Below are 24,209 nucleotides of genomic sequence, written 5' to 3'. Positions count from 1 at the left end.
CATGGAACAAGGGAAGCTGCTGCTTCGAGCCCCTTTCCAGAGCTCAAAGCTGCACCAGTCTCACATTTGAGACAATCCCAGCATCAGCAACACGGCTGGCATTGTGGATGAACATTTGAGCTCTGTGCTGCTCCTCCTTCCCGTTCTCACACGGTGAAACACTCAGAGCATCCTCACCCAGACACAGCTCCAGGACAGCAGGGACCTTCCCAAGGTGCAGAGCTTCCCTGTGGCACCCATGCCAAGGTAGCACATCACCTTCCACTCAAGATATCGCTCCAGAAAGGCAAAAAAAAAGCTGGCAGGGAGCCCAGGGCTGGCTCTGCCCCCGAGCTGCAGCCGTTTCATGTGGCTCCAACGCCTCTCACACTTTCAAAGGCACACCAAGCCAGTTAATGGATGTCTCCCAGCCCACTGTGTGTGTTCTGACACAGCCCCTCTGCCAAGGGAAAACAACAGCGAGCGTGTGTGGATGTGTGTRTATACAAAGGCTTTAAAGAGGACGTTGCTTGCATTTTTACAGCTTTGTTGAAGGGTTTGGTTGGGTTTCTCCTTTGAGTATGAAAGCCTAAAGTAAATACAATCCAGAGAAAAGGATTTTAAAAAGATCTTTAATACTTTACCTACATGCATAACACCTGTAGAGCTCTGACATTCCCCAAAGTACATTTTTTGCAATAAGTGTTTCAGGCTGAAAAAAGACTGCTCAGAAAAGCATTGCTACCAGCCAGCACTGCACATCCTGCCAACACGAGTGTTCATTCACAAAGTGACACAATTAAATCTGTCAGGGAAGTCTATCCCAGGAGCCACATGGCAGTTTTACAAGCTTTAAATTTCAGGTGCTCCCCAAGGTGCCTGTGCCATGAGACTCTCACAGAAGGAGCCCACACACCTCCCCCGTACAAGTGGAATCCTCCTGCTTCAGGATTCAGTTTGTTGGAGAATAATGAAGTTTTAATTCTTTCTTGCAAATAGAAACAGGGAATCTAACATGCCAACCACACTGCCACCTTTAAAACTTCCGTAGAATCYCATAATGGTTTGGGTTGGAAGGGACCTTAAAGCTCATCCCATTCCACCCCTTGCCAAGAGCAGGGACACCTTCCACTGTCCCAGGGTACTCCCAGCCCCAATGTCCAGCCTGGCCTTGGACACTGCCAGGGATCCAGGGGCAGCCACAGCTTCTCTGGGCACCCTGTGCCAGGGCCTCRCCACCCTGACAGAGAAGAATTTCTTCCTAAATGAACACAACAAATTCCTTTTGATGAACACAAATGCTCACCACTCCAGCAGAGTAAACAGCCACCAAGCAGAACAGTTGTCACCCTGACACCAAGCTTTAGTCCTGARCTGAACTTCTGCCTACATTTTGTCACCTTCAAGACTGCAAGGTAGACGTGRTCACTGAGTGGCTTCAAATGCCCATCAGCAAGCCCACTGCATGACAGTCACTTAAAAAGAAAGGATTTTTATTTCTGAACAGAGATTTGGGGTCTATGGAAATTCTGAGTAGGAACTGGACATCTGAGAAACYTGGTCAAGTGGAAGGAGTCTTTGTYCATGACATGGGGTTGGAACTGACGGTCTTTAAGGTCCCTTCCCATCCAAACAATTTTGTGATTCTGCTGTGATCTGTGTCCTTCTCAAATCCAAGTGCTGCTATCAGCATGTTCTGGATGAATCCACCTGTTTTATGTTCATGAGAATTTCCTGGGGCAGACACCTGGATATAACAACGTTTGTAAGGAGCAAACTACACCAGAACTGCCCGCTGTCAGATTTTTATAGTCTTCTTTGAATTACCCAGCCACTGCCAGCATTAGAGACAAGACATTGGCCTGGAAAGTCCATGCAACTGTGCCAGCTCTTCCACTCCTTCCCAAGTATCCCATGTTTTAGCTGAGGTAGAATAAACCTTTCCACTGCTTTGGAGCAAGTCTCCTGGCTGGGTGGTTACCCACATACAACACCCACTGCGATACATTTGTGTACAAGTATGAAAGGAGAAAATATAATCACTTTATTTTCAGTATACAGACTAAATCCCACCATAAAATCAAGATAATGAGCAAGCACACATGAATAAAACACTCTGCACTTAAGCAAACCCCACTTTTGCCCTGTGTTGCTGCAGTGGCTCTCACAGCTCTCCACTGTTGTTCCCAAAAGTGGCTGCAGCACTCCCAGGAGCAATCCTCCCTCTAGTCCAATTCAAAAAACACTCCCAGTTTGCGTAAAGTGCTACATTTTCCTGTATGCCTTGAAATACTAGTTAGGTACAACACTATTTCATCATCTCTGCTCCCAAGCTACGTCCAGTCCCACTCCCACCCTTACATCAAAGCCACAATTACTTCTACAAGGAGGTAAAATCAGCAGGTTGTAGCAACAGAGCTCTTCAGAGGTGCAGAACGATGGTGAAGGGCGATCTGCAGCACACACAGCAAGACACAAACGCTGATGGGTTGGACCAGGCACATGCACACCATCACCTGTGTAAAGCTTTCTCCACGGTGCCACTCCTTCCACGTCACAAGCCTTTCACATTGAAAAAAACAAACCAGCCCTTGTCAAATTTAGCCCGTTTAAAGCTGCCAACAAAATCGGATTCCACGTGCTATCAGTGGGCATGTTATTGCTTGTAGTAAATGGGAGAAGTCTGGACCTACWCATGAGATTGGCTTGCAAAGCAGAAAGGTCAGCAGAGCTCCTCAGCAGTTTTAGGAAGTGACCAGCTGGTGTTTCCTGCACGCTTCACACCAGCTACAACACCACAGTCCAAAACACGCACCGTACCATCCCCGAGCTGCTCTGGCTCCTATTTCATACACCAGCACTCGGTGTAGAGTGTCACAGGGAATTTTAACAAGTCCATCATGCTCATCTTGACTCATCCCCCTGAAAACAGRTGAGCTGGGCTGTCATGGCAAAGCAGTGCCAAATGCTCTCAACACTCAATGCCACCAGAGCGAGCTGATATTCGTGCAGAGATATTTATGTCCCCAGCAGAGCAGACACATCCTCACTGGATTTTCCAACTCGCCCAGTTGAACTTGGACCAAAGCGTTCAACAATCCAGCCTTCACACCTTGTGCCTCTAACTGAGTGTAGTTTACAACTGAGTGTCTTCAAGGAGTAATAAAGCAGCTCTCAGGATTTCTGCCAAGCCAACACTGATTCAAAGGCTCAGTACAAACTCACAGTGTCACATGGGAACACCAGCCCATTCCAGACCCCCAGCTCACTCCCTAAAGTTTCTTTCTTTGCTAACACACTCTGATGATAATCCTGCTTTACAGCCTCTCCTAACTATACTCTTCAAATCAGATCTGACTGCAAATATTGCCCGTAACCTAACAAGTATCATAGAATGGACAGATTATTTCCTGCCTACTGCTGCTCCAGATGCAATGCTACCTACAAAAACACGACTAATTCTTCCAGCAGATGATCCAAACCAGCACTGTTCTCCAACAGCAGATGGGTGAGGAGGGCTGCAGATTGCCAGGTCTCCAAGTCTTCCCACACCACAAAGTGAGGTAGCAACAAGCAGCCTTTGCAAAACAGCATTGCCTCTGTATTTTTCTCTACCATTAAATCCCTTTGCCTCTGTATTTTTCTCTACCATTAAATCCCTTTTCTACACAATTTAGTGAGTGAACTAGAGGCTTCTCTGGAGCAGTGGAAGAAAAGAGATGGTAAATAAATAACAATTTATAAGAACTAGGCCAATAGTTGTACRAAGTTTTCCTTTTTTGGTACCAGCACTGAGCACTGCTCGTTTCCAGGTGGAGAGAAATACAAAATACTTCAGTCTCTCTGTGAGCCTAAAGTCCAAGTGACTTCTGCACAATCTGCTTGGCAATTTTGTTAAATTGTTCTCTGTCTTCCCGCCACATCTTGGAGGCATCTACATTGGCTCCACTTTCATCATTTGGCTCTGAAACGAGAAAGATAAAAATAGGTGGGCAATGGAGCCTCTTGCTTCTTCAAGAGTTCCACTTCCCCAAGGCTTTGATACGCTTCTCCTCCTTGGGACTACAGAAACGCCACTAAAGCAAATCCAATGACAGATTCCCAAAAGGCTCTGATTTAACTGACCACAAGAGAAAGGATATCACAGCAAGGTCGAGTTTAGGCAAGTAACAAGTAGCACAGGAGCAGGACTTTCTTTTGTTTGCGCTTCCAGCAGTGGAGCCCCACAYCATGCAGATGGCCAACACAATGTGGCATCCCCAGTGCTGTCAAGGGCTTTTTAAACTGCATGTTTCTCCCTGCAGAACCATTTTTTCCTTGTTCTCTGGCTTCCCAGACACAAAGCCCCTCCAACCAGGCCACCCAAACACTCTGTCACTCATTGGGATGGCTTTTTCTATTGAAAACCAACAAAACAAGCCAAGGACACCCATAGAATATGCTTTCATTTCCGCAACATCGTTTCATCTGAGGATTTTGGAACACAAAGCACATGAAGTGCTGGACTCCCAGGGGCTCCCCATATTGTAGGGAGGCAAGCTGAAACCCAGGATTTATCAGGTCTGTGGGCAGCACACGGCAGGACAATGGGATTCCACAAGGTACTAACACACTCTACCCACTTYCCTTGACACACCAGTGCACAGCCACCCTGGCCCAGGTTATGGCAGTATCTCAGGCTCCCATCCTTCTCAACATGATGCTGATAAAACCAGCACGTGTGCAGGTCACCCAGACTGGTAAACTTGGGCTTACACTGCCTGCAGAGCCAGGGCTGAGAGACTTCCAGGACCCTGAAAGCAGCTGCCCACTGGTGTTTTAGCCTAATTCCTCCAAAAGCCATGGGAAAACAGGATGCACAGGCACAAAACAACACCATGTGACTCCCACACCTACGAGTCCAGGTAAGGCTGTACCACAAACCAAGCTCTTGGAAGCCATGGGAAGCCCATGGGGTGCTACTTGCCTGCACAGCTTCCCAATGCAGTTATTATTCCAAAGTTAAAACAATCCCATGGAGGACTTGCTAACTGCTCTTTGGTCAACTTTGCAGGTTCTAAACCCATTTATYCTTCACAACCAGTTTTAAGGGACATGGCTCTGCCCTCTTCAGGCAGTTCCGTGGCTCTGTCCACTGTGTGGAAAATGATCCATCTTTCAGAGCTGTATTTGACAGAGCTGATCCACAGTCCTTGTTAGGCTTAGGGAAAACTACTTGAAAGGCTGCACAAAAGGTTTTTCACCCCAGGTCTTTCCTCAAGAAGCCTCATCCTGAATCAGAGATGGCAGAGTGGGGCACATTCCCARGCTGGGAACAACAAAGAGAAACAGAGGGTGAGAACCAGCTGAGTGAGAACCAGAGGCCATGGACTCCAGTTTACTGCACTGGTTAGGTCTGGTAACCATTCAGCTGCAAAGCCAGATCCAACACAGGCTGTAATCCACAGCTTTAAAAGCTGGATGGACAGATTAACAAATACAAAAAAGGTTTTGTCCAGGAGCAAGGAGCCAGCTGAGCCTCTGGACCCACCTGACCCAGGGCTACTGGCTCAGATTCTACCAGCCTGGAAGGACAGCCTTGCAGTCACCCCCAAACAGGAACACCTGTTACTAATTCAGCTGCATTTTTTCCAACTCTGTTCAGAACATTGGTTTTCTAATAAATAAATAAATACCAGGGTTTGAAGAACTGTGGTTGCTGCTGAGCAGCTTTGTTCACTGAACASAGCAGAAAGCACGAGCAGCTCCAGCTGAGCCAGGAAGTGCTGCCAGGACAGCAGAGCTCACCTGCCAACATGCTAACAACCGACAAGAGGATCTTCTCCACRCTCTGCACCGGACTCCACCGCTCCGCGCTGCTCTCATATCCCATGGGATCATCCCCAGGAGCGTGAAGGATGGAAATGCAGACTCTCCCATCTGGGTAAACTGCACAAAAGGTACAGAGGWTTGGTTGTTACTCAGTGGAAATGCTCAGCACCTCCAGATCAGCCTCGAAACTCGGCTTTTCTATGATTAAAACTAAATGCAGGTTTAAATTTCCTCTTTAGGCCAGAAGACACAAAATGTGAAAGACAAAATTCTAGGAAAAATCTTCTTTAAGYGAATCATTCCCCAACAGAAACCTGCTGGGAGCACTAGTGTCATTTAATAATCAATGACAGGCTTCGTGGGAAAAATGAAAGATGYAGCCTGGTGCAATAAGGCAAGGATTTATGCACAGACACAGCTCCAAGCAGGTAACCAGTCCTACTTAAACRGAAATGAATGCACTGAATGCACACTGGAGTCCTCCACTGGACTGGGAGAATGAAATGAATTACACAAAGGAGGGAAAAGTGTTATTTGAGGTATGTCATAAACATATGAAAAAATAAAGTGTTATGTTAAATATATTATGAACCATAGACCTGATCTTATTTTGAACATTACTGAGTTGCAACCAGAAGAATTCCCACTACTTTTTTTTTTCATTTTGTTTAAAGCTCAGCTGCATTAAAGCACCTGGAAACAAGGAAACCTATGAATTAAGGATCCAGGTGCTTCCCCTCCCACCTTTAGCATAAGCAGTGTGTCAGGAACAGTGCAAGTTGTCTTCAGAAAGACTGGACTCTACTGACTTGGTGATGAAAGCAAAAAAAAGGTTGAAGAGGCAACACAAAGAGAAAACATGGCCTAATTCTGCAGCTTCCTGAGGAATGGCAACTTCAGCACCATCATTTCAGGGCTTCTATTCCTCAGGTGACCAAATCCGTGCCATTGCCAGGAAAGCAAGACAAAACAAAGTAGGACTGGCTGCTGGCAGCAGCTGTGCTTGTTTCCAGTTCCTTCCATTCACCCAAGCATGTAAGCACTGTGCAGGACTTCTATTTCCAGCCCTTCCTGCAGCTCCAGGTGGGGACCGGAGCTGGAAGAGGTGAAAACAGCAGGTGCTGACTCAGCACTTCTTGCAAGTCAGGAACCCACTGGTAGGAGCATTTCCCTGGTGAATGAGTCTCCTGTTTCTGTGCAGAGCCTCATCTAAAACAGCTGGAACACAGAGGCACAGCCACTGACATCAAAGGCTGACTCCAGGAAGATGTATGGATTTTCTCCCCTCTGCTCAGGTGAGACCCACCTCTGTCCAGCTGTGGGGCCCCCAACCTGAGGATGTGGAGCTGTTGGAACAAGTCCAGAGGAGGCCACAGAGGCTCTGGAAATGGGCTGGGAGAGCTGGGAGTGTTCAGCCTGGAGAAGAGAAAGCTCCAGGGAGACTTTAGAGCTCTTTCCAGTGCCTAACAGGGCTCCAAGAGAGCTGGAGAGGGACTATTGGACAAGGAGCAATGGCTGTACACTGCCAAAGGGCAGGAATAGATGGGATACTGGGAAAGAATTGTTCTCTCAGGGGGTGGTGGGGCCCTGGCACAGGGTGTCCAGAGAAGCTGTGGCTGCCCCTGGGTCCCTGGCAGTGTCCAAGTCAGGTTGGATAGGGCTGGGAGCAGCCTGGGATACAGAAAGGTGACTCTGCCTGTGGCAGGGAGTAGAACAAGATGGGTTTTATTGTCCCTTCCAACAATCCCTCCCAAACCACCTCTAAACACATGATCTCCCCACCTTGCCCAGTGCTAATGCAAGCAATGCCATTAATCACTACTTTGAAGTTTTTTTCACCAGAGCACCCAAGAAGGTAATTTTAATTCAAGAGAAGACAGTTCTGTGGTTTCTCAATTCCCCCTTCACATAACATGAACTGCAAAGATGAGGGAACACACCAGACTTTTAAAACATTTTCTATGAGATTTCTCACAGGGAGAAGAATAAAAAGAACAGCCCAGAGAGCCTTTCTGAGTAGAACCAGCCCATCACCACCCCAGCTGAGAAGAAAGGTTCAAGTGTCTACTTCAGGTGATCTCAGCTTTAGATGAAGGAGACTCCAAATCACAGGACTTTGAAGAGCTGAGATGACCATCCAGTATGCTCTAATCACCCCATGGATGAAATACCCATGTGTAAAGCCACTCTTCAACAAAAGAGTCAGGCAGTCAGTGCTTCTGCACACCCCACTCCTCCTGGCAGTGCTGCACACAACACAGCTGTGAGCACTGAACCTCAAGCCAAGGCCACAGCTGGAGCTGCAGGGACATGGATTTGCTCACGRAGGCCAGTCCTGGCAACAAGTTTGGGTGAATTAGTCCAGCTGSAGCGAGGTGCTGACATGGCTGCACTGCTTCCAAGAGCCCAATGCTGCCCTGCTGTGGAGCTCAGAGCTTCAGAGGTGATGCCACACTGCTTTGGGCATGTCCACACAGTTCTGTGCTGTGACATGCAGGTGTGACTTCCACAGGACAATTGTGAATTAAATGTGGATTAAATGGGCAAGAACCTGGTGAGTGGTGGTTCCAGAAGGGAATAACAGAGAAACTTCAATGAATTGCAGAATTCCTTGTATATAGGATGAAATAAATCGATTCCCAGCTGAGATTACAACCAGTGTTTTCCAGCACAGGAGAGGAAGCACCAGGCAGCATAGCAATTGCATTTTCCTGCTCTTGAGAGTCAGCCTGAACACAGATCCAGCCCTTCAAACCTSGGTAGTAATAAACAACCTTTGCACACTGCATGCTGATTCAGCAGATGTCAAAAGCAATGATTTCACACACAATTCCAAGGCTGATTCCAGAAWGTAGAGGCCCAGGCTGCAAATAGGGGCTTTAAAGTTTTTTTCATGTCCAAAGCTCAGACTCATCAGTGCAATTACACCCACTGAAGAGTCTTCAGATAATACTGTCACCAACATAGATTCATTAAGGYTGGAAAAGATCTCTATGGTCCTGAAGTTCAACACAAATCAGTATTGCAGAGCAAAGGTCAGTGAAGTCTTGATAATRAACACCTGCAAAAGTGTTGTCTGCTTGGACAGAGCACTCTGTATTTCAGAGAGATCCCTCAGAAATGCTAAACCATCCTGTGATTTCACAGGACAAAAACCATGCTGCCTAATAAAGCTGCACCCACGAACAACTTTTCACTCATTAAAATAATACCAAAATACCTAAATATGAGCCAWAGGGCAAGACTGGGTTCATGGTGTGTTTGGACAAAGCTCYCAGGCACATGGTGGGAATCCTGGGGTGTCCTGCATAGGGCCAAGAGTTGAACASTGTGATCCTGAAGGGTCCCTCCAAACTCAGCATATTCTATGATTCTGTGACTGGAAAAAAGCCTGTATTAAYTCACTAAGTCTCACATCCTGTACAGAAGATTTAAAGGCACAGAATTTGCTGGAAACCTTACTGGACTGTTTATGAGCAAAAGGCTTRTGAGGAATGATGAAGAATAAAGTGAAAAGGATCCTAAGACAGAGCAAAACTGCTGGTCAGCTGAATGCTCACTCTGCATGCTCAAGGTTGGAAAGGGGGAGAACCACCCTTGGGAAGGCTGCCAGCTCTTCTGGAGCTGCAAAAGTTTCTTTTCAAGCTGCACAAGCAACCCATCTGCTGCATCAGACTCACTGTTGGGATGGAACATCTCGCACGTGAACCTCATCTTCGGAGGGCTCAGTGGGTAATCGAGCGGGAAACTCAGGATAGCAGGGAAAACCCCATACTCGAAACACGTGTCCTCAGGACCCCTAGAAACAGATAAAATGTTATTTATCRRTGTTTTAAACAGCTCTTTCACCAAYGTTGTTGTCTAATGAGACATGTCAGGCTTGGGTGTATCAGCTGCTCCAGGAAACAAAGGGTTAAGGCGCTTTTACCCCACACCTCATAAAGTTAAATCCAAATATGAGGCTTGGGAGGCAAGGGGGAAATCAAAGCTTGCACACTAAATTACTAGGAAGGTCACAACACTGTTTAATTAGCAGGGTGTGTCTGGATATAATTGGAGTATCTGGCTCCAAGGCATGTTCCGGGATTTGAGTGTCTGCACGTCAAGAGAAAGCAGAGGCAGGTGTGGGACTCCTGTGCCTTTGAAGATACTGTTATGCTCTACAAGACAGAGATGTCAAATGCTGGAGCTCAAAATTAATTTATAAACCCCACAGAGATCCCAACTGCCAGTATCGAGCACAACCACACAAACACTTATCACTGTCTGATGCTGCAAAGGTTTGGAAAAATAAAAACACAGCTCAGAGATTGTTATTGTCAGATGAGATGAAGGACAACAGTGTGTCTTTGCAGACTTCAGGTATTCAGCTTGCCCTCCCTCGAGTGCAGGTGGAGAACAAATGGCTTCATCAGGGTTCTTGTAGAAACATTTCCTTATTGTGTTCASAATCTAGTTCAAAGTGCAATTGAGTTGAGAACATAAAGACAACTATGTCACCCTGCCTACATAGAACACTTGTGGAAAGTGAGCAAAAAACAAGTTTATTAGCTATGATTTATTCAAACTTGATGAACCATCTGGAAGTTGTAACACAAACATGATTTCCCTTGATTGGAAAGATGATGAGAAAAGCTTCAGCGCTGAAAATCGTAGCCAAGGAAACCTCATGTATTTAGTAAAAAACCMTTCAAACAAAGGTTCCACTGTCTGGAAATAAGGTTTAGGAATACATTCATGCCTCCTCCTCCCAAGCCACATTGTCCATGCCAGAAAGAACAGTAAAACTGGAGAGCGGCAAATCCTAAAGCCCTGGAAGACTTGCTCTCTCAGACTTTGGGATTCAAAAGACTTGGCTGGTAGATAAACACAAGAAYTATGTGATTTAAACATGAATATTGACGCTGGCAGGTAAGGTAAGAGAAATGCCTCAGCGTTCTRCAAGAATGAAAGCTAAACCATCTCAACCACTTTGTTCCTTTTTTGGCCTTTCCCCTAAATTTAGKCGGGATTCAATTCACATCTGAGAGTAAACTGAATGCATTTTTTCATGACCATTTTAATTCCAGCTGCATTTTAAAGGCTTATTGTTGAACTTCTGAGAGTATGTACATACAGGCATTGAAAAGCTGGTGGGTGTCCATGTTCTGTTTTGAGAGCAAACCCACAGCCTTAAGGCTCTTCTGTCAAATGCACTCAACCCAACATACTCCATTTTAGGCTCTGTATTATGTGAGCAAAATGCTTTTGTTTTAGCCACTCAGCACTGCCAGGATCAACTTCAAAGAAATTATTAAAGYTAATCCAAGACAGCATTTGCAACTACAAAACACTCAACATTTGAATTTGACAGCATCACTTTGAGCTCAAAAAGGACATTGGCGGGGCCAGGGAGGTAAGAGCGTGGCAGCTTCTGCAATCACATCCCTGCTCTGCAGTCATTCCAAAGCTGACAGAAGGCAAAGCATGAAAATGAGCAGCTCTGACCTCCAGGAGATGGCTGTTACTCAGACAAGGGGCAGAAAAGGGTGGTGGGTATCTGACAAATAGGAGAGAGGAATATTTTGATGAGGACAGCCAAGAGGAGTTGTTTACTTTGGAGAAAAGGTAGCTCAGGGGGGACCTTCTCCTACAACTCCATGACAGGAGGGTGAAACCAGGTGGGGGTCAGGCTCTGCTTCCAGAGAACAACTCAAGAGAAAATGGCCTCAAGTTGCACCAGGGGAGGTTTAAATTGGATATTAGGAAAAATTTCTCCCTGAAAAGGTTGTGCAGYTTTGGCACAGGCTGCCCAGGGCAGTGGTGGAGTCACCATCCCTGACAGCACTCAAAAAACATGTGGATGTGGAACYTGGGGACATGTTTAGTCATGGATTTGGCAGTGCTTGGGGAATGGTTGGATTTGATGGTCTTAGAGGTCTTTTCCAACCTTAATTCTATAGTCTAATTCTATAATCACAGCTTCACAAACATTTGCAAATGGCTTATTTGTAAAAATATGCTGGAAAAAGACCAAACCTCACAATCATCAGATGCCCAAAAGGGGAWTGGAAACAAAAGTCATAAGCCTAATTATAGATCTAATTACCTTTCTAGACAGCTTTGTGATAAGTTGACTTCAATTTACACTGTTTAGTTTTCAAGCAATCTTAAAGCTAATAAAGTTCTTAACCATCACGTGCTTTTGTGTCTTTTGGGGATAAACTTTAATAGCAGCACACACTTGCACATRCCAACCAAAGAGGGCAAAACTTGGCCTTGAAATGTTAAATCCATGAACACAACAGAGCCTGAAGAACCTCACACAGCATTAATGAATAGAGCAACACAAGGCAAACCCCCCCAAAATGGTGTTGCAAAGATTTGGCTTTCAAAAATACTCCCCACCTCCGCTCTTCAGAATGGTCTCCACGTGGTATTTTTGGTTCTGTGTCTATTACACTCGTTTTGGAAGTGTAAAATATGTTCCCTCATTTAGACATGCCAATACAGCCTTAACATTTATATGTTTCACATTCCTCCAGYATTGCTGCTGCAGGCAAGAACACTGGAAATACAAATTATTATTTCCATTATTTAAAAAYGCATTCTTTTACCTCCAAGCCAAGCTCTTACATCAATCTGTGTAACATTACCCAGCCTACCTCTGAACTGATAAATGAGAGATATGTTTTCTCTCTTAGGTCTCTTTTTTTTTTTAAGTTATGTGTCATTATATGTGCTCTAGCTTTATATAAATTGGGTGAAGGAAAAAAAAAATTCTGTTATTTTCACAATTATGTTACTTACCTTTTGCACCTCATCTTTCTAAAAATTTGTAGGTAGCATTTTCTCATCTACAYGCCTCATTCCCTGAATCTCACACAGCACATTTGAGATTACAAAACACTGGAGATCACCACAGCTAAATACAAACAAGTCATGTAGCTTGCTTTCCAAAGGTATTGCAAACACTGCTACTAACAAGGTTTGTAAAGAGATAAAAGTAACCAAATGTGTTTAGAGTAAACATGTTTCTATTGTATCACAGCTTCAAAACTGAGCAGATCTTAAAATACAACTTTACTATGACACACACACAATATAGAAACCAAAATTAAAGCACCTCCGCCTCTCATTTTACGCTGACAAAGACCCAAAGCTCAACACTCAGCAYTTTAAAGGGCTTTCAAGTCAGCTAGCAGCTCCTCTGCTCTTTAAGGATGTGATGGGAAACATCAGAAAAGGTATTTTCTAGGCAATTCAGAAGAACTTCTGAGTGTCCCTCACGAAAGCTCCACACWGCCACACCACCTCTGCTATGAAAAAGTACCAACAGGCAGGAATTTCCTTCCTTATTCCAAGAAGTACATTAAACCCTCTGGGATTTGCACACTCCCAGCAATCACAGCTGYCTGACCTGACATCTGGCCCATTACAAAGCACATGTGCTGACTGCCTCTCACAGAAAGTATAAAGACCCTGCAGCCAAAATCTTTGGTGTCAGCCAACAAAACAACCTATTTCCACGTGAACTCTTTATTTTCAGGGGAATGAGCTACCAGGAAGCGCAACCTGTTATCCCAGGAAAAATCACTGTACATAAGCAGAGGCATTTGCCAASTCTTCCCATCAAGGAGCAAACAAGCAGTGGTAATCCAAACCTCCACTCAGCAAGGTCTAAAATAACTCAGAGGTTCTTATTTGGTGTGCAGCAGAATCACCCACAAAGCTGGCTTGGGTGCAACAGGGAATTTGCTACAGCTCACCACGCTTTGGTATTGGTTGCATGCCCGAGCCCAAAGGACAGAAATCTTGCTTTTCATCCCTAGACAACATATTCCAAGCAAACTGAGCTAGGAAAACACTGCCACCCACGCCAGCTGAGAATCTCACCAGTCAGCACTGGTGGTTGCAGGGAAAACCTGCCCAGATCCCAGTGGGCACGGAGCGAGTGGGGCCACAGCCATTGCCTGCTGTCCCCAGGCTCCTCCAGGACAACTCAGCCCTGGCTGAAGGAAAGGAAATCATCAATTCTTACCAAAGGAATCCTGAAACACAGAGCCAGGATCTACTGCAACAACAGACTACCAGCTTTGAGGTGGACTTAGTGGTTTGGAACTTCTTCATGTTTTAACTGTGCAGTATTTGCATAAATTGTCAGATGGGAGTGACAACCATCTTTTTTCCTCTCCTCTACCATTTTTGAACCTTATTTTGTGAAAATCACCAGTTATTCCATGTACTTRAAGTTCCCAAAGAAGGTACATCATGAGTAAGAGTACAAGCAAGAAATAAGGCAACTTGTAAGATGCTGGGCAAAAAGATTTTGTCTTTTCGTGGCAAATTTTGCTACCAATAACCATATCCATCAGTTGGGAAGTGAAGAGAGAACACAGCTTTGTAAAGGAGTCTTCATCACCCCCAAAACACAGCAGGTCATGATCAGAGCTATTCACCAACAGAAGAGTGAATCTCTTTCTAACAAAACCACTGCATGCCATTCTTGACAATATCAACCGATTCACAAAGTGTAAAGATCTTCAAAAGAATTTTTATTTAAATTTGAATACTTTTTTTGAGCAAAACCTTTCAATTTTCTTGAAAAAAATTGAACAGTAAATAAACTAATTTTGGACATTGATTTTTTTCTCCTGTCACTAATAATGTGTGTATTTTGCTCCATTTAAAACCTGTCCTGCATTTGCAGTTAGGCACTGTTCCAACAGGTCTGTGATCTACAAGCAACTGTTTGTTTCCTACAGCATTTGTAAATGTAACATATATCCAAGGGAGCCCAAATGAGGATTCCTGACAAATCTGCAATCTTATTATTATGACACCTGTACAAAAAGTTATCACAGCAAATGTACACAACACCAATGCTGCCTCTRTCACCCTGTTTAAAGTCCAAATATAACTCCCAGCTTGGATCAGAGGAGTTCCCAGCCCAAGGCAGGCCAGTGCTGATGTCATACAGAACTGACAGGGCTTTTATAACATTCTTGCTCTTCTAGAAGCTAATCACAGCAACTGCTGAATTCAGACACCAAACAGTTTGAACTCACATGATCAGGGCTTCCCATTCGAAGAAGTTCTCTTCATTCATGGGACCTGTGAAATAAAACAGAACCATGCTCAGTGCTGCCTGAACGCAAGGTCACAGCTCCAGAGTGCACAAACCCTGCTCGGCTCCTCACCTGCCACAATCCCTTCTGGTGGGTTCAGGGTCAGCTCTGTGAAAACACAAACACAAGAAGATTGAGGTGACGTGTGACCCCAAGCATTTCAGGGGGTATTGGGGTGTCATGGCTTAGCACAGGGGTCCCACCASCATTGCTTAATGCAGGACAGTTTTCTAGACAGAATTATTTGGCACTTTGGGGTTTTTCAGGCTCCCAGAACTAGTCTTGGAATMACAGAATTGTTTAGRTAATCATCAGGATTAYCAAATTATCTCCAGGATCATCAAATCCCCCATCTTCACAGACGCACTAATTTAAAACTGAGAAGGAACACAAAAACTATCTCCACAAAGCTTGGGAAACATTCTTCTCTTGCACCTCTGTGACATTGGCTGGAYACCATTACAGCCTGAAATTTGTATTCCTATAACCTCTCTGCACCCATTCAGGTTTGATGCACCTCAGTGTAAAACTCAGAACAACACAAAAACAGAAGATGCAGTCACTGAGAGTTTTGACAAGCAGCTCTGTTCCCTAACATCAATCCAACTCGCCATGCATGGCCTGGAAAACAGGAGTAAAAAAAAAACAGCAATAAAACAGCCATAGCTGCACACTGTGAGCTTGGATGCATCAATCCTCACTTTTTCTAGAAAACTGATACAATTCCAAATTTGGGAAATAACTTTCAGCATCAGCCCTTTATTTCAAGCTGATGAAGACCACTACACCTTATGCTGGTAAAGTAACAACCACATTTCCTCCTATCTAGTGGAATGACCATCAGCTTCTAGTTTCTGATGTTCTGCAGGGAGGAAGCAGCAGCTGAGGCACAGATCAGCCACAAACAGGCAGCCAGAGGGTCAGCAGTCCTGGGGGCTCAACAGCAGCCCCAAGGCTCTGAGWGAGCCATGTGGCAGCCACTGGAATTGGTGACAGGAGGCGACACTCCCAAAACTGCTTCTCCAATTTCCTAACCAACAGCCTTGGGGACACCAGTGGCCACAAGAACTGCCACACACACTGCCACGCAGGAAAACAAGCAGGAACACCGATCCATGGAACATGTGAAGTTACAAAACAATAAATGAGACACTTCACCTAATTTCTGTTTAGGCTATGGGTGAAAATAGTGCTGCACAGAACAGATTTCTGTCCTGCAATAGCTCCTTTACTGCAGGATTAAAAGTCGATGCTGAGATGCATTGYCAGGAGAGATCATGAAACTCTTCTGTTTGCCCTTAACCTTGGCACAGCCCTCTCTGAAGTACCAAAGCCCAGTAGCAGATTGAAAMTCAGCCTTGTGGTTTTCCACAATGTCCTGGCATTCCATGGCAGGTTTTTCCAGCTTCACAGTGAGTCTCCAACAGCTTTTCTTGCTGACGTTTTTACACAGAAAGAGCGAGACGTCAAACACAGGAGCTCCTGGAATCATTTTGCTCCATCTTGTGGCTCTCTCTAAGAAGAAAAGCCCTCTGATGTTTCCCACGATTTCCCTGGAAAAGCTGGCAGCAGTCCCTGTGTATTCTCTGCGGTGTGCAGCCCCACAGAAGTGTGTCATTTAGCACTCCATCCCAAGGAGAACAGGGCCAATGGGAAAAAACAGCCAAAGCCCACAGAGCAAAGGGTCTCTGTGAGGACAGAGGCTTAATTCTCCACTTGCAGTGCTGGAATAAAGTAATGCCTGCTTCTGAATACTACACTTGTGTTAAGGATTTTTATTCTGGATTTTCGGTGACATTCCTACAGAACAAATGCATGAGCAGCAACACTCTATAAAGGAGTTTGGAAAGGTGGAAGGATGAGCCATTAATTTGGAAAAACGGATAAATCAGCAAACTAGGAAAGGAATCAAGTTTGAAAAAGGAAAAGTGGAAGGCAGGAAAAGTCTCTAGTAAGTCTTGCTTGTAAGCCTGAAACAGAGYTGACACTAGAGAAGTGTGATGCTTCTATTAGGAATTCAGGGCAGATTCGCTGCTCACACAGTCAAGGCCTTCCTTTTCATTTCATTGCTCTTTGTAGAGTCATTATCAACCAATTACCCCTTGGAAATCGTTCTCAGGAGAACAGAAAACACATATTCTTGTTAAAGCACTAAAGAGACTGAAAAGATCATCCTTAAAAGAGAAGTTCAGCAGTATGTTTCCTAAAAACTGCAGCCATTTAACAAACCTCCAAGGGGAGTAAAAGCCCAGCACTCAGGAATTATTATGGGCACAYGTTCACTGCATTACCTGACAGCATCTGGACTGAGATGCTTGAAAACAGTTTTCTTCTGACTCCACACAACCCTCTCAAGCTGTAAGGATGGAACCCACTGAAGCCTGGTTCAGAAGGTTTATTATTTCTGTGACAACCCAAATTTCACAATTAGCGTAAATCTCTTATTTTCAACCTGAAAGCACTTCCAAATAAATATGTTGGCATTACAACCCACTGCTCTGTTGCCTGTTTGTACCAGGAAGGAAATAACAGTGCATACAATTCTCAGGTCTCCAGAGATTTAATTCTTCCAGAGTAACCCATTTTAGGTTTGAACTTTCAGCCAGCCTAAGACATCTTCAAGATCTTGCATCAAGAAACAGCAAACACAGAAAAACAAGGTTTGCATCTCTTAACTCTCACAAAAATAAGCTGCTACTGAGAGATTTATGTCAGGCCTTAATTCTAACATCTAGAATTAACCACAGACATATGCTGTAATAAAAACTATGCCTTTTTTTATACCTAATTTTTTGAAAGGTTTAGCCAAACTAGTTCTGCAGAGTAGATAATAAATCTGAAACAGCAAAAAGTCAAACATGCAAACATTTAAATGAAGACAAAAAACCCAATCCACAGCTACCTCCCCTTCCTTCTTCAAAAAGAAAGCAAGCCAGTGCAATTTCGCAGCTTCTCCCAAAATGCAGTAATATAGTTGGGCTCCAACAGGTGGAAATGCCTCACAATATCAAGCAGTTTTCACAGAAGGCAATGATAAACCTTTAAATGAAGATTAAAACATGTGTGCGYACATGCACAGAGAAAATCGAAGACAAAAACTGAAAAAGAAAAAAAAAGGAAAGACTTCTTACTAGAAGTCTGGTAAGGAAAATACACCCACCAGCAAGGCACTGACTGGCAAAMACCCCTGTCACGACCAGAAGTAACTGAAGGGAAGAGAGAGAGAAGAGGGAAAGTAAAGAAAAAAGATTGTGTCCACAAATTTGTAYGTAACAAATTCAAGATTTCATCCAAGGTGGGCAGTCAGGAGGGGGGCACTGAAAGCCTTTTTCAGGTCCTCATTCTCCCAGGGCCTGGCTGCACCCACGTCCACACCAGCAACACACATCATCAGGACACTGAGCTGAACCTTGGGCTCCAGCCCAGTCCCAAGGTAGGACTTGCCCTTTCTCTGCAAAAAGAGGCAGCAGAAGTACCTATAAAACCAGGAGCTATTTAGATTTTTCCAAAAATACAGATTTTTGCTGAAAATCTCAGCAAAGCTAAGGACTTCTGAAGAGTTACAACCGTCAGTCTTCAGTGAAACACCAGGGAAAGGTTGTAAGTCAGGCTTGATTCTGGGTTTTGCAGCAAGGTTTGATGCGCTAAAGGAAAGTAACAAACCTGGACATACAGCAGAGGGGAATCCACAGACACCAAAATGTCTGGYTCACTGCACTGCTGCAATTTGGGTTTCCAGAAAGCACTGTGCAATTCACCACTGCAAGTTACATTCTTTTTTTTAACAATACTGTGTTTTATTGGATGTGGGAAAAGTGTTTGTAAAGGCAGATCACAGACAAAACGTTATCTCAGTTTGTGACTAGAGTTACCCTGGAAAACTAGGCCGAGAAGATTCCCCTYGTGTCTGCCTGTGGCATTAAGTCAAAACCTTTCTGATGTCATTTAGTATCGTTTTTCCTAAAGATTTCATTCATACAAGACACTCCAGTAARCTCTCTGAGCTCCTCACCAACAAAGGATCAAAAATGCTTTTTTGAAGCTTAGGGGATTGATATGAGAGSACAGAAGCAGAGCCAAGCCTTTCAGTGGCTGTTTTTCAGGTCACTGCTTCTGGATTACAAGGGGAAAATGCAGATTTCTAGGACACACACCGTCAGCACAAGCTTTACCCACACCAGCTGTCAGTGGTGAGGGGCCCTGGCCCTACAAACACCTGCCTGACAGCTCAGCACAGAGACCTGGGCTCTGYAGAGCAGCCTGAGAACAGGCACAGTGTTGGCAGGAAATGTGTGTCTATAAATACTCTCTTTCACACAGGCTGGAGTCTTCCACCAAATGATGACACACACAAACAACTCCCCTTCCCTGGACAGCCTGGGGAGCAGAGTAAGTGACCTTCCCTGGGGCAGAAGGCCAGTTCTTACAGTCCAGCTCCCTCTGACCCCACCAAACACTTCTTTTCTCCATTCTACTTCCTTGCTGTAAATAAAAGTCAGAGCATCAAAAACCAAAACACCTAGGTAAACAAACAAATATTTCTTGCCAACCAAGGGCACCTTTGAACACCTCTCAAGCTCACCAGGGAGCAGATGATCCATCCCAAGAGATCAGGGACCCACCCACTGCAGCAGGTCTCTGCTCCCCGTGGTGGGAYTGGTGAGGATCACTGCTCACCACCCACTGCACTCACATCTCACACTGATTTTTAAACAAACAAGTCTGCCTCCTTGATTACTAAATTCGGGTTTAAATCCTCTTGCTAACCACACTGTTTCCATTAAGGACTTCACAGAGTTACAGAATTGTTTGGACTGAAAGAGACTTTAAAGCTCATCTCATTCCACCCCCTGCCWCGGACAGGGACACCTTCCACTAGCCCAGCCTGCTCCAAGYCCCGTCCARCCTGGTCTTGGACACATCCGGGAATGGGGCAGCCACAACCAGAAGGTATCTGTCCTGTCAAACACCTACAATTATTTTTGATGTTACAGAGATTTCCATTCCGGTATTGTGTTCCATCTAGAATATTTAACAGAGAAAAACATCAAAATAACTGGCCCCTTGCCCAGGGCTCCCAGCCTCCCCCTTGACTAAGCTTCTGGAGCCACGGAACCCCAAAGGTGTCACCCGCACATCGCCCTTCCCTCCGTGTCCCAGCGGGAGGGTTCCGGGCAGGACCCYCTTCCCACAGGCCGGCGGTGCCCCGAGTGCTCCCGGTGACCCTCACCCCGCCCCGGGAGGCTGTGTATGGACGCAGAGAGGGCCCCGCAGCCGGCGTTGGGGGAAACAGCGGCCGGCGGGCACGGGGAGTTGCCCCGGGAGCCGGGAGGGGGCCCGCGGCCTGGTCTGCCCCGCGRCCATCACCGCCCCGCCCGGCCCGCGGGCCTYCTCGGGCTTTCGGAGCGATTCCGCCAGGAAGGCGGCGCGGGGGACCCCGGGGAGCGCGACTCACGCTTGTACTCGGCCATGAGCCGCTTCAGCGCCGTCCCCGCCATGGCGCGGCCCCGCCGCCGCTTCCGGGTGCGCGGCTAGAGCGGCCGCCTGCTGGGAGGGGTRGAGGGCGGCGCTCTATGCCGCCTGCTTCGCCTCTATGGTACYGCCCAGTCCTCCAGCCGGCAAACGAGGCGAGAGCGCCCCGGGAATTGGCGCTCCCAGGGGTGATAGTGTGGGAAACGACGGGAACACGGCAGCTGCTCCGCCACCGTGCGGAGAGGAGAGAGGGGAACACGCAAAATGCTGTGTTGTGCGGCAAAATGCCCCACGGAGCGGGGGTTGTGCGGTTTGTAGCGGGGCGCGCCCGTTGATTCCCTGGAGCGGACCTGCCTTTCCTGCCAGGATGGGCCGCACAGAGGCAGGACCCCAGACCCAAACGGCATTTACTGTGTGCAACAGCAAAGGGCGGCACGGGAATGTGTAAATCTGGGAACGGACAAGGGGAACCTATCCCGCCCCAGCTCACCAAGAACATGGAAAATGAAATAGGGGCCTTTCCAGTGAGATTTCAGCAAGCAGGAGCATAGCTAACGTGAACAAATGGAAAGGGAACTAGCTGATTGTGATTCCATGGAGCAGCAGCACAGCCTGAGTTGAAATTCCTCTGGAACAGGCTTCATGGAGCCCGAACCAACACACAAATCGTTAAACCTAAGCAAGGTTAGAGAGGCAGGAAAGGAGATTGTTATTATTATTTTGAAGACACCTGTCCTCACTTACTAGCTCTTCTGCACAGTTTGGTGACATTAAAAGGCATATTCCCCCTTAATTTTCCAAGTTTAGCCTCCAAAAAGAGGTRTTAAAAAGAAACCTGAGGCCATAGACTTCCAGTACCCACAGAGAAAGAGTCCCAGCTAAGCGAGCAGGAGAAAGGGACAGATGCTGYCCAGCCCTCAGCAACAGCTGGAATTTCAGTGATGGGATTTTTGTAAGCTTGCACAACAAAAAAAAAAAACAAAGCTACTCTTATCACAAGCATTACGTTTTTGGACCAGGTGTGCTGCTGCCTCCAGTTCTTCAATAGTGCAGGACAAAAAAAGTCTCATTTCTGCATTAAAAAAGTAGATTTTGAGCAACTTTATAATTATATGAGAAAAACACATGTAAACCTGAAGTATTTAAACTCTACCCTAAACATTGTATTCTGTTCCAGCCCCATGTCAGCTGCCCAAGGGACTGACTGAATTTACAACATGAGCCAAAATCTTAAAACCAGTATCTCTGTTCCTTCTCTTGGATGCATCTTAAAAGGGGACTTTTACACTCAAATTGGCATGAAAAGACACTGAACTATTTACATAATCTCAGTTAAAACAGAGGGGCAAGACCAACCAGACCAACCAGAGGAATGAACACTCAAGTGTCCCAACACATGGTAGAATGCTCAGGCCACAGGTTTAAAGAAAGAAAAAAATTATAATAAAAACAATTAATTTTTTAAAAATGCTGACAGCAAAGTTTAAAGAAAGAAAAAAATTATAATAAAAACAATTAATTTTTTAAAAATGCTGACAGCAAAAAGACAACACACATGACTTATTGTGAATTTAAAATGGTTCAATTCAGACACAGCTCAATCCCTGCAGATACTGTTTGGACTTGTGCACGTAGAATGTCAAAGACAACAAGCAACTTTGGCAAAYTTCCTCTGAAGTTTCAAAGAAACCCGTGTGTGTGGTTGGCATGTTCATTTGCTCACTAATAAAACACCAAATCCAAGGACAGATGAGAGAGTAAGGTRTGATGAGGATCCTTAAATTCCTCTTCTCCAAAAGATGCTGTGTTTTAGCACCCTCCACCTGTCTGCTGCTGGTACGCTTCTATCGTGTCTTCGTGTTCCATCTCCAGCTGCAGGAGCAACACAGGAATTATTTTAATAATTTTTTAAAAATGAAAATTATAATACAGAAAATCTGAAAGATACATGGCAACAAAAGCTTGGTTCTCTGCTCCTATCCAGCAGCAGAGCACTTTAGGGATAACTTTAATTAACTAATGCATGAAACACTTTGTGTCAGTCATCCTGCACAAATTAGTTTAAACATGCTAAATTCACAGCAACTATTTTAGGGTCATTTTGACTTCAAGCCCCTTTGATCATCATTCAGACTTCAGAATATCTAYGTAGCAATTTGGAATAAGAGTGTTTTACATACCTGTGCAGGTGTGTCTGCTTCTTTAATTGGTTGTCCATCAAACAGGAACATAATCTGCCTCATTGAAAAGCCCTGCAAGTTCAAAGTTACTAACGTGAGATGCCATTCTTGTGTTTCTGAATCCAACCTAAGTATTCATGGATTTACTGTCAGAACACTTGTCAACAAAATTAACACTCAAAAGACAAGGGGGATGACAGAAGATAGATTTAGATTAGGTATTAGAAAAAGCCCTGTGAGGATGATGAGGCCTTGGCACAGGTTGCCCAGAGAAGCTGTGGCTGCTCCATCCCTGGAAATGTCCAAGGCCAGGTTAGATGGGGCTTGGAGCAACCTGGGATAGTGGAAAGTATCCCTGCCTATGGCAGAAGGTGGAATGAGATGGGCTTTAAATTCCCTTCTAATCCCAAATAATTCTGTGATTCTATGATTAAGATATAACAATAAGGACACTCAGTGTATTTGTCTTGMTGTCTACACACTGAGGAATGTTGAATGCTGGTAACTTTACAYTGCCCTTAAAACCTCAGTTAACACACGACTCAATCCTATCCTGACAATGTTTAATCACATGTAGAAGTCTTTATTCCCTGCAGGCAGCAGGAGACATAGGAAGGGAGSAGGAAAAAACCCAGGAGGAAGCTGTGGCATAGAAGAATTTATTTTGTGCTATTTTCCAAACAGAAAGTGCACTCAGAGTTGATGTGAAGTTTTTGGAGATGACAGGACTGAGAGCTGGTGAGTTGTCTCACAGCCAGGATGGAACTGGAGGAATTTTGGTAACTCTCACGGGACATCAGGGAACACCTGAGGAGGAAGAAGTAGCTTCTATTCACCGATGAGAGAACTCCACACCGAGGAGCTGCCAGCATCCCAGCTCCTCACTCTCGCACACAGCTGGATACCCTCACTCTGCCCACAAGCACGTTCCACGAGCCGGGCAGAGAAGCACCGAGGGTTCCACCAGCACGGGGATGTTTCCCTGAGAAGAGCGGTGCCGGCCGGGGTGGTGCTGCCCGCACCTACCTGTCGGCAGCAGTACGCCTTCATCAGCYTGCTCAGCGGGGTGTGCCGCTTTATTCGGAACTGCACCACGGAGCCGTCCTGCGCGGCAACTTTCAGGTCGATGTTACCGTTCTCCGYTTTCACGCTTTCCTAGATGGAAAACCGCAGGATGCGGCGGGCTCAGAGCCCGGCCGGGTGAGCCTCGGGCTGGACATCCCCCTCACGTCCWGCGGGACCTCGGCCGCACCGCAGCCGTGCCCCGAGAGGCGGAGTACCGGCTATTCCTCGTATCGGTCCCTCCCCACCCTCAGCCTCCTCCCGCTCCAATTCCTCCGACCCCTCCCTCTCCCTCCGGCCCCTCCTCTCCCTCCGGCTCCTCCCTCTCCTCGCCCCGCCCCACCTTGGGGTTCTCCTCCGACATGGCGGGGAGGGGAGGAGGGGGGGGGTAGCCTGGGGTCTCGTGCTGCGGCGCGAGACCAACGGGCAGGGGGCGTGGCCAACGGCCGGAGCGCGTGGCCAACCGCCAAGGGGCGTGGCGGGGCCGCGTGCAGGCGATTCCCCGCTGAGCCGCACGGGGGCGCTGTGTGACACCGCGGCGTGAGGGAGACGGCGGGAACGGCGTGAGGGAGGCAGCAGGGACTGCCCCGAAACAGCC

At 46.0% G+C, this 24,209-nt stretch overlaps 2 protein-coding genes across 2 annotated transcripts; both read right to left on the bottom strand.

The window, feature by feature from the left end:
• Positions 1-591: 591 nt before the first annotated feature.
• On the bottom strand, positions 592-20,447 carry UBE2G2 (ubiquitin conjugating enzyme E2 G2). The gene is made up of 6 exons (XM_057380973.1): positions 20,353-20,447; positions 14,970-15,005; positions 14,838-14,883; positions 9,471-9,589; positions 5,767-5,907; positions 592-3,943 (listed from the first exon to the last, which is right to left on the bottom strand). Exons 1-6 carry the CDS (start codon positions 20,393-20,395, stop codon positions 3,831-3,833), a joined length of 498 nt encoding a protein of 165 aa, XP_057236956.1. The 5' UTR covers positions 20,396-20,447; the 3' UTR covers positions 592-3,830.
• A 1,421-nt stretch (positions 20,448-21,868) lies between these two features.
• Positions 21,869-23,975, bottom strand: LOC130582348 (small ubiquitin-related modifier 3-like). The gene is made up of 4 exons (XM_057380988.1): positions 23,955-23,975; positions 23,576-23,704; positions 22,550-22,621; positions 21,869-22,241 (listed from the first exon to the last, which is right to left on the bottom strand). Exons 1-4 carry the CDS (start codon positions 23,973-23,975, stop codon positions 22,179-22,181), a joined length of 285 nt encoding a protein of 94 aa, XP_057236971.1. The 3' UTR covers positions 21,869-22,178.
• Between the last annotated feature and the right edge of the window lie 234 nt (positions 23,976-24,209).

This window comes from Malurus melanocephalus, unplaced genomic scaffold (genome assembly GCF_030028575.1).
Source record: "Malurus melanocephalus ecotype Western Australia unplaced genomic scaffold, MMel_1.1 scaffold_485, whole genome shotgun sequence".
Classification (NCBI taxonomy): domain Eukaryota; kingdom Metazoa; phylum Chordata; class Aves; order Passeriformes; family Maluridae; genus Malurus; species Malurus melanocephalus.
The sequence above is the reverse complement of the archived record's forward strand: the minus strand, read 5'-3'. Positions and strand labels throughout refer to the sequence as shown.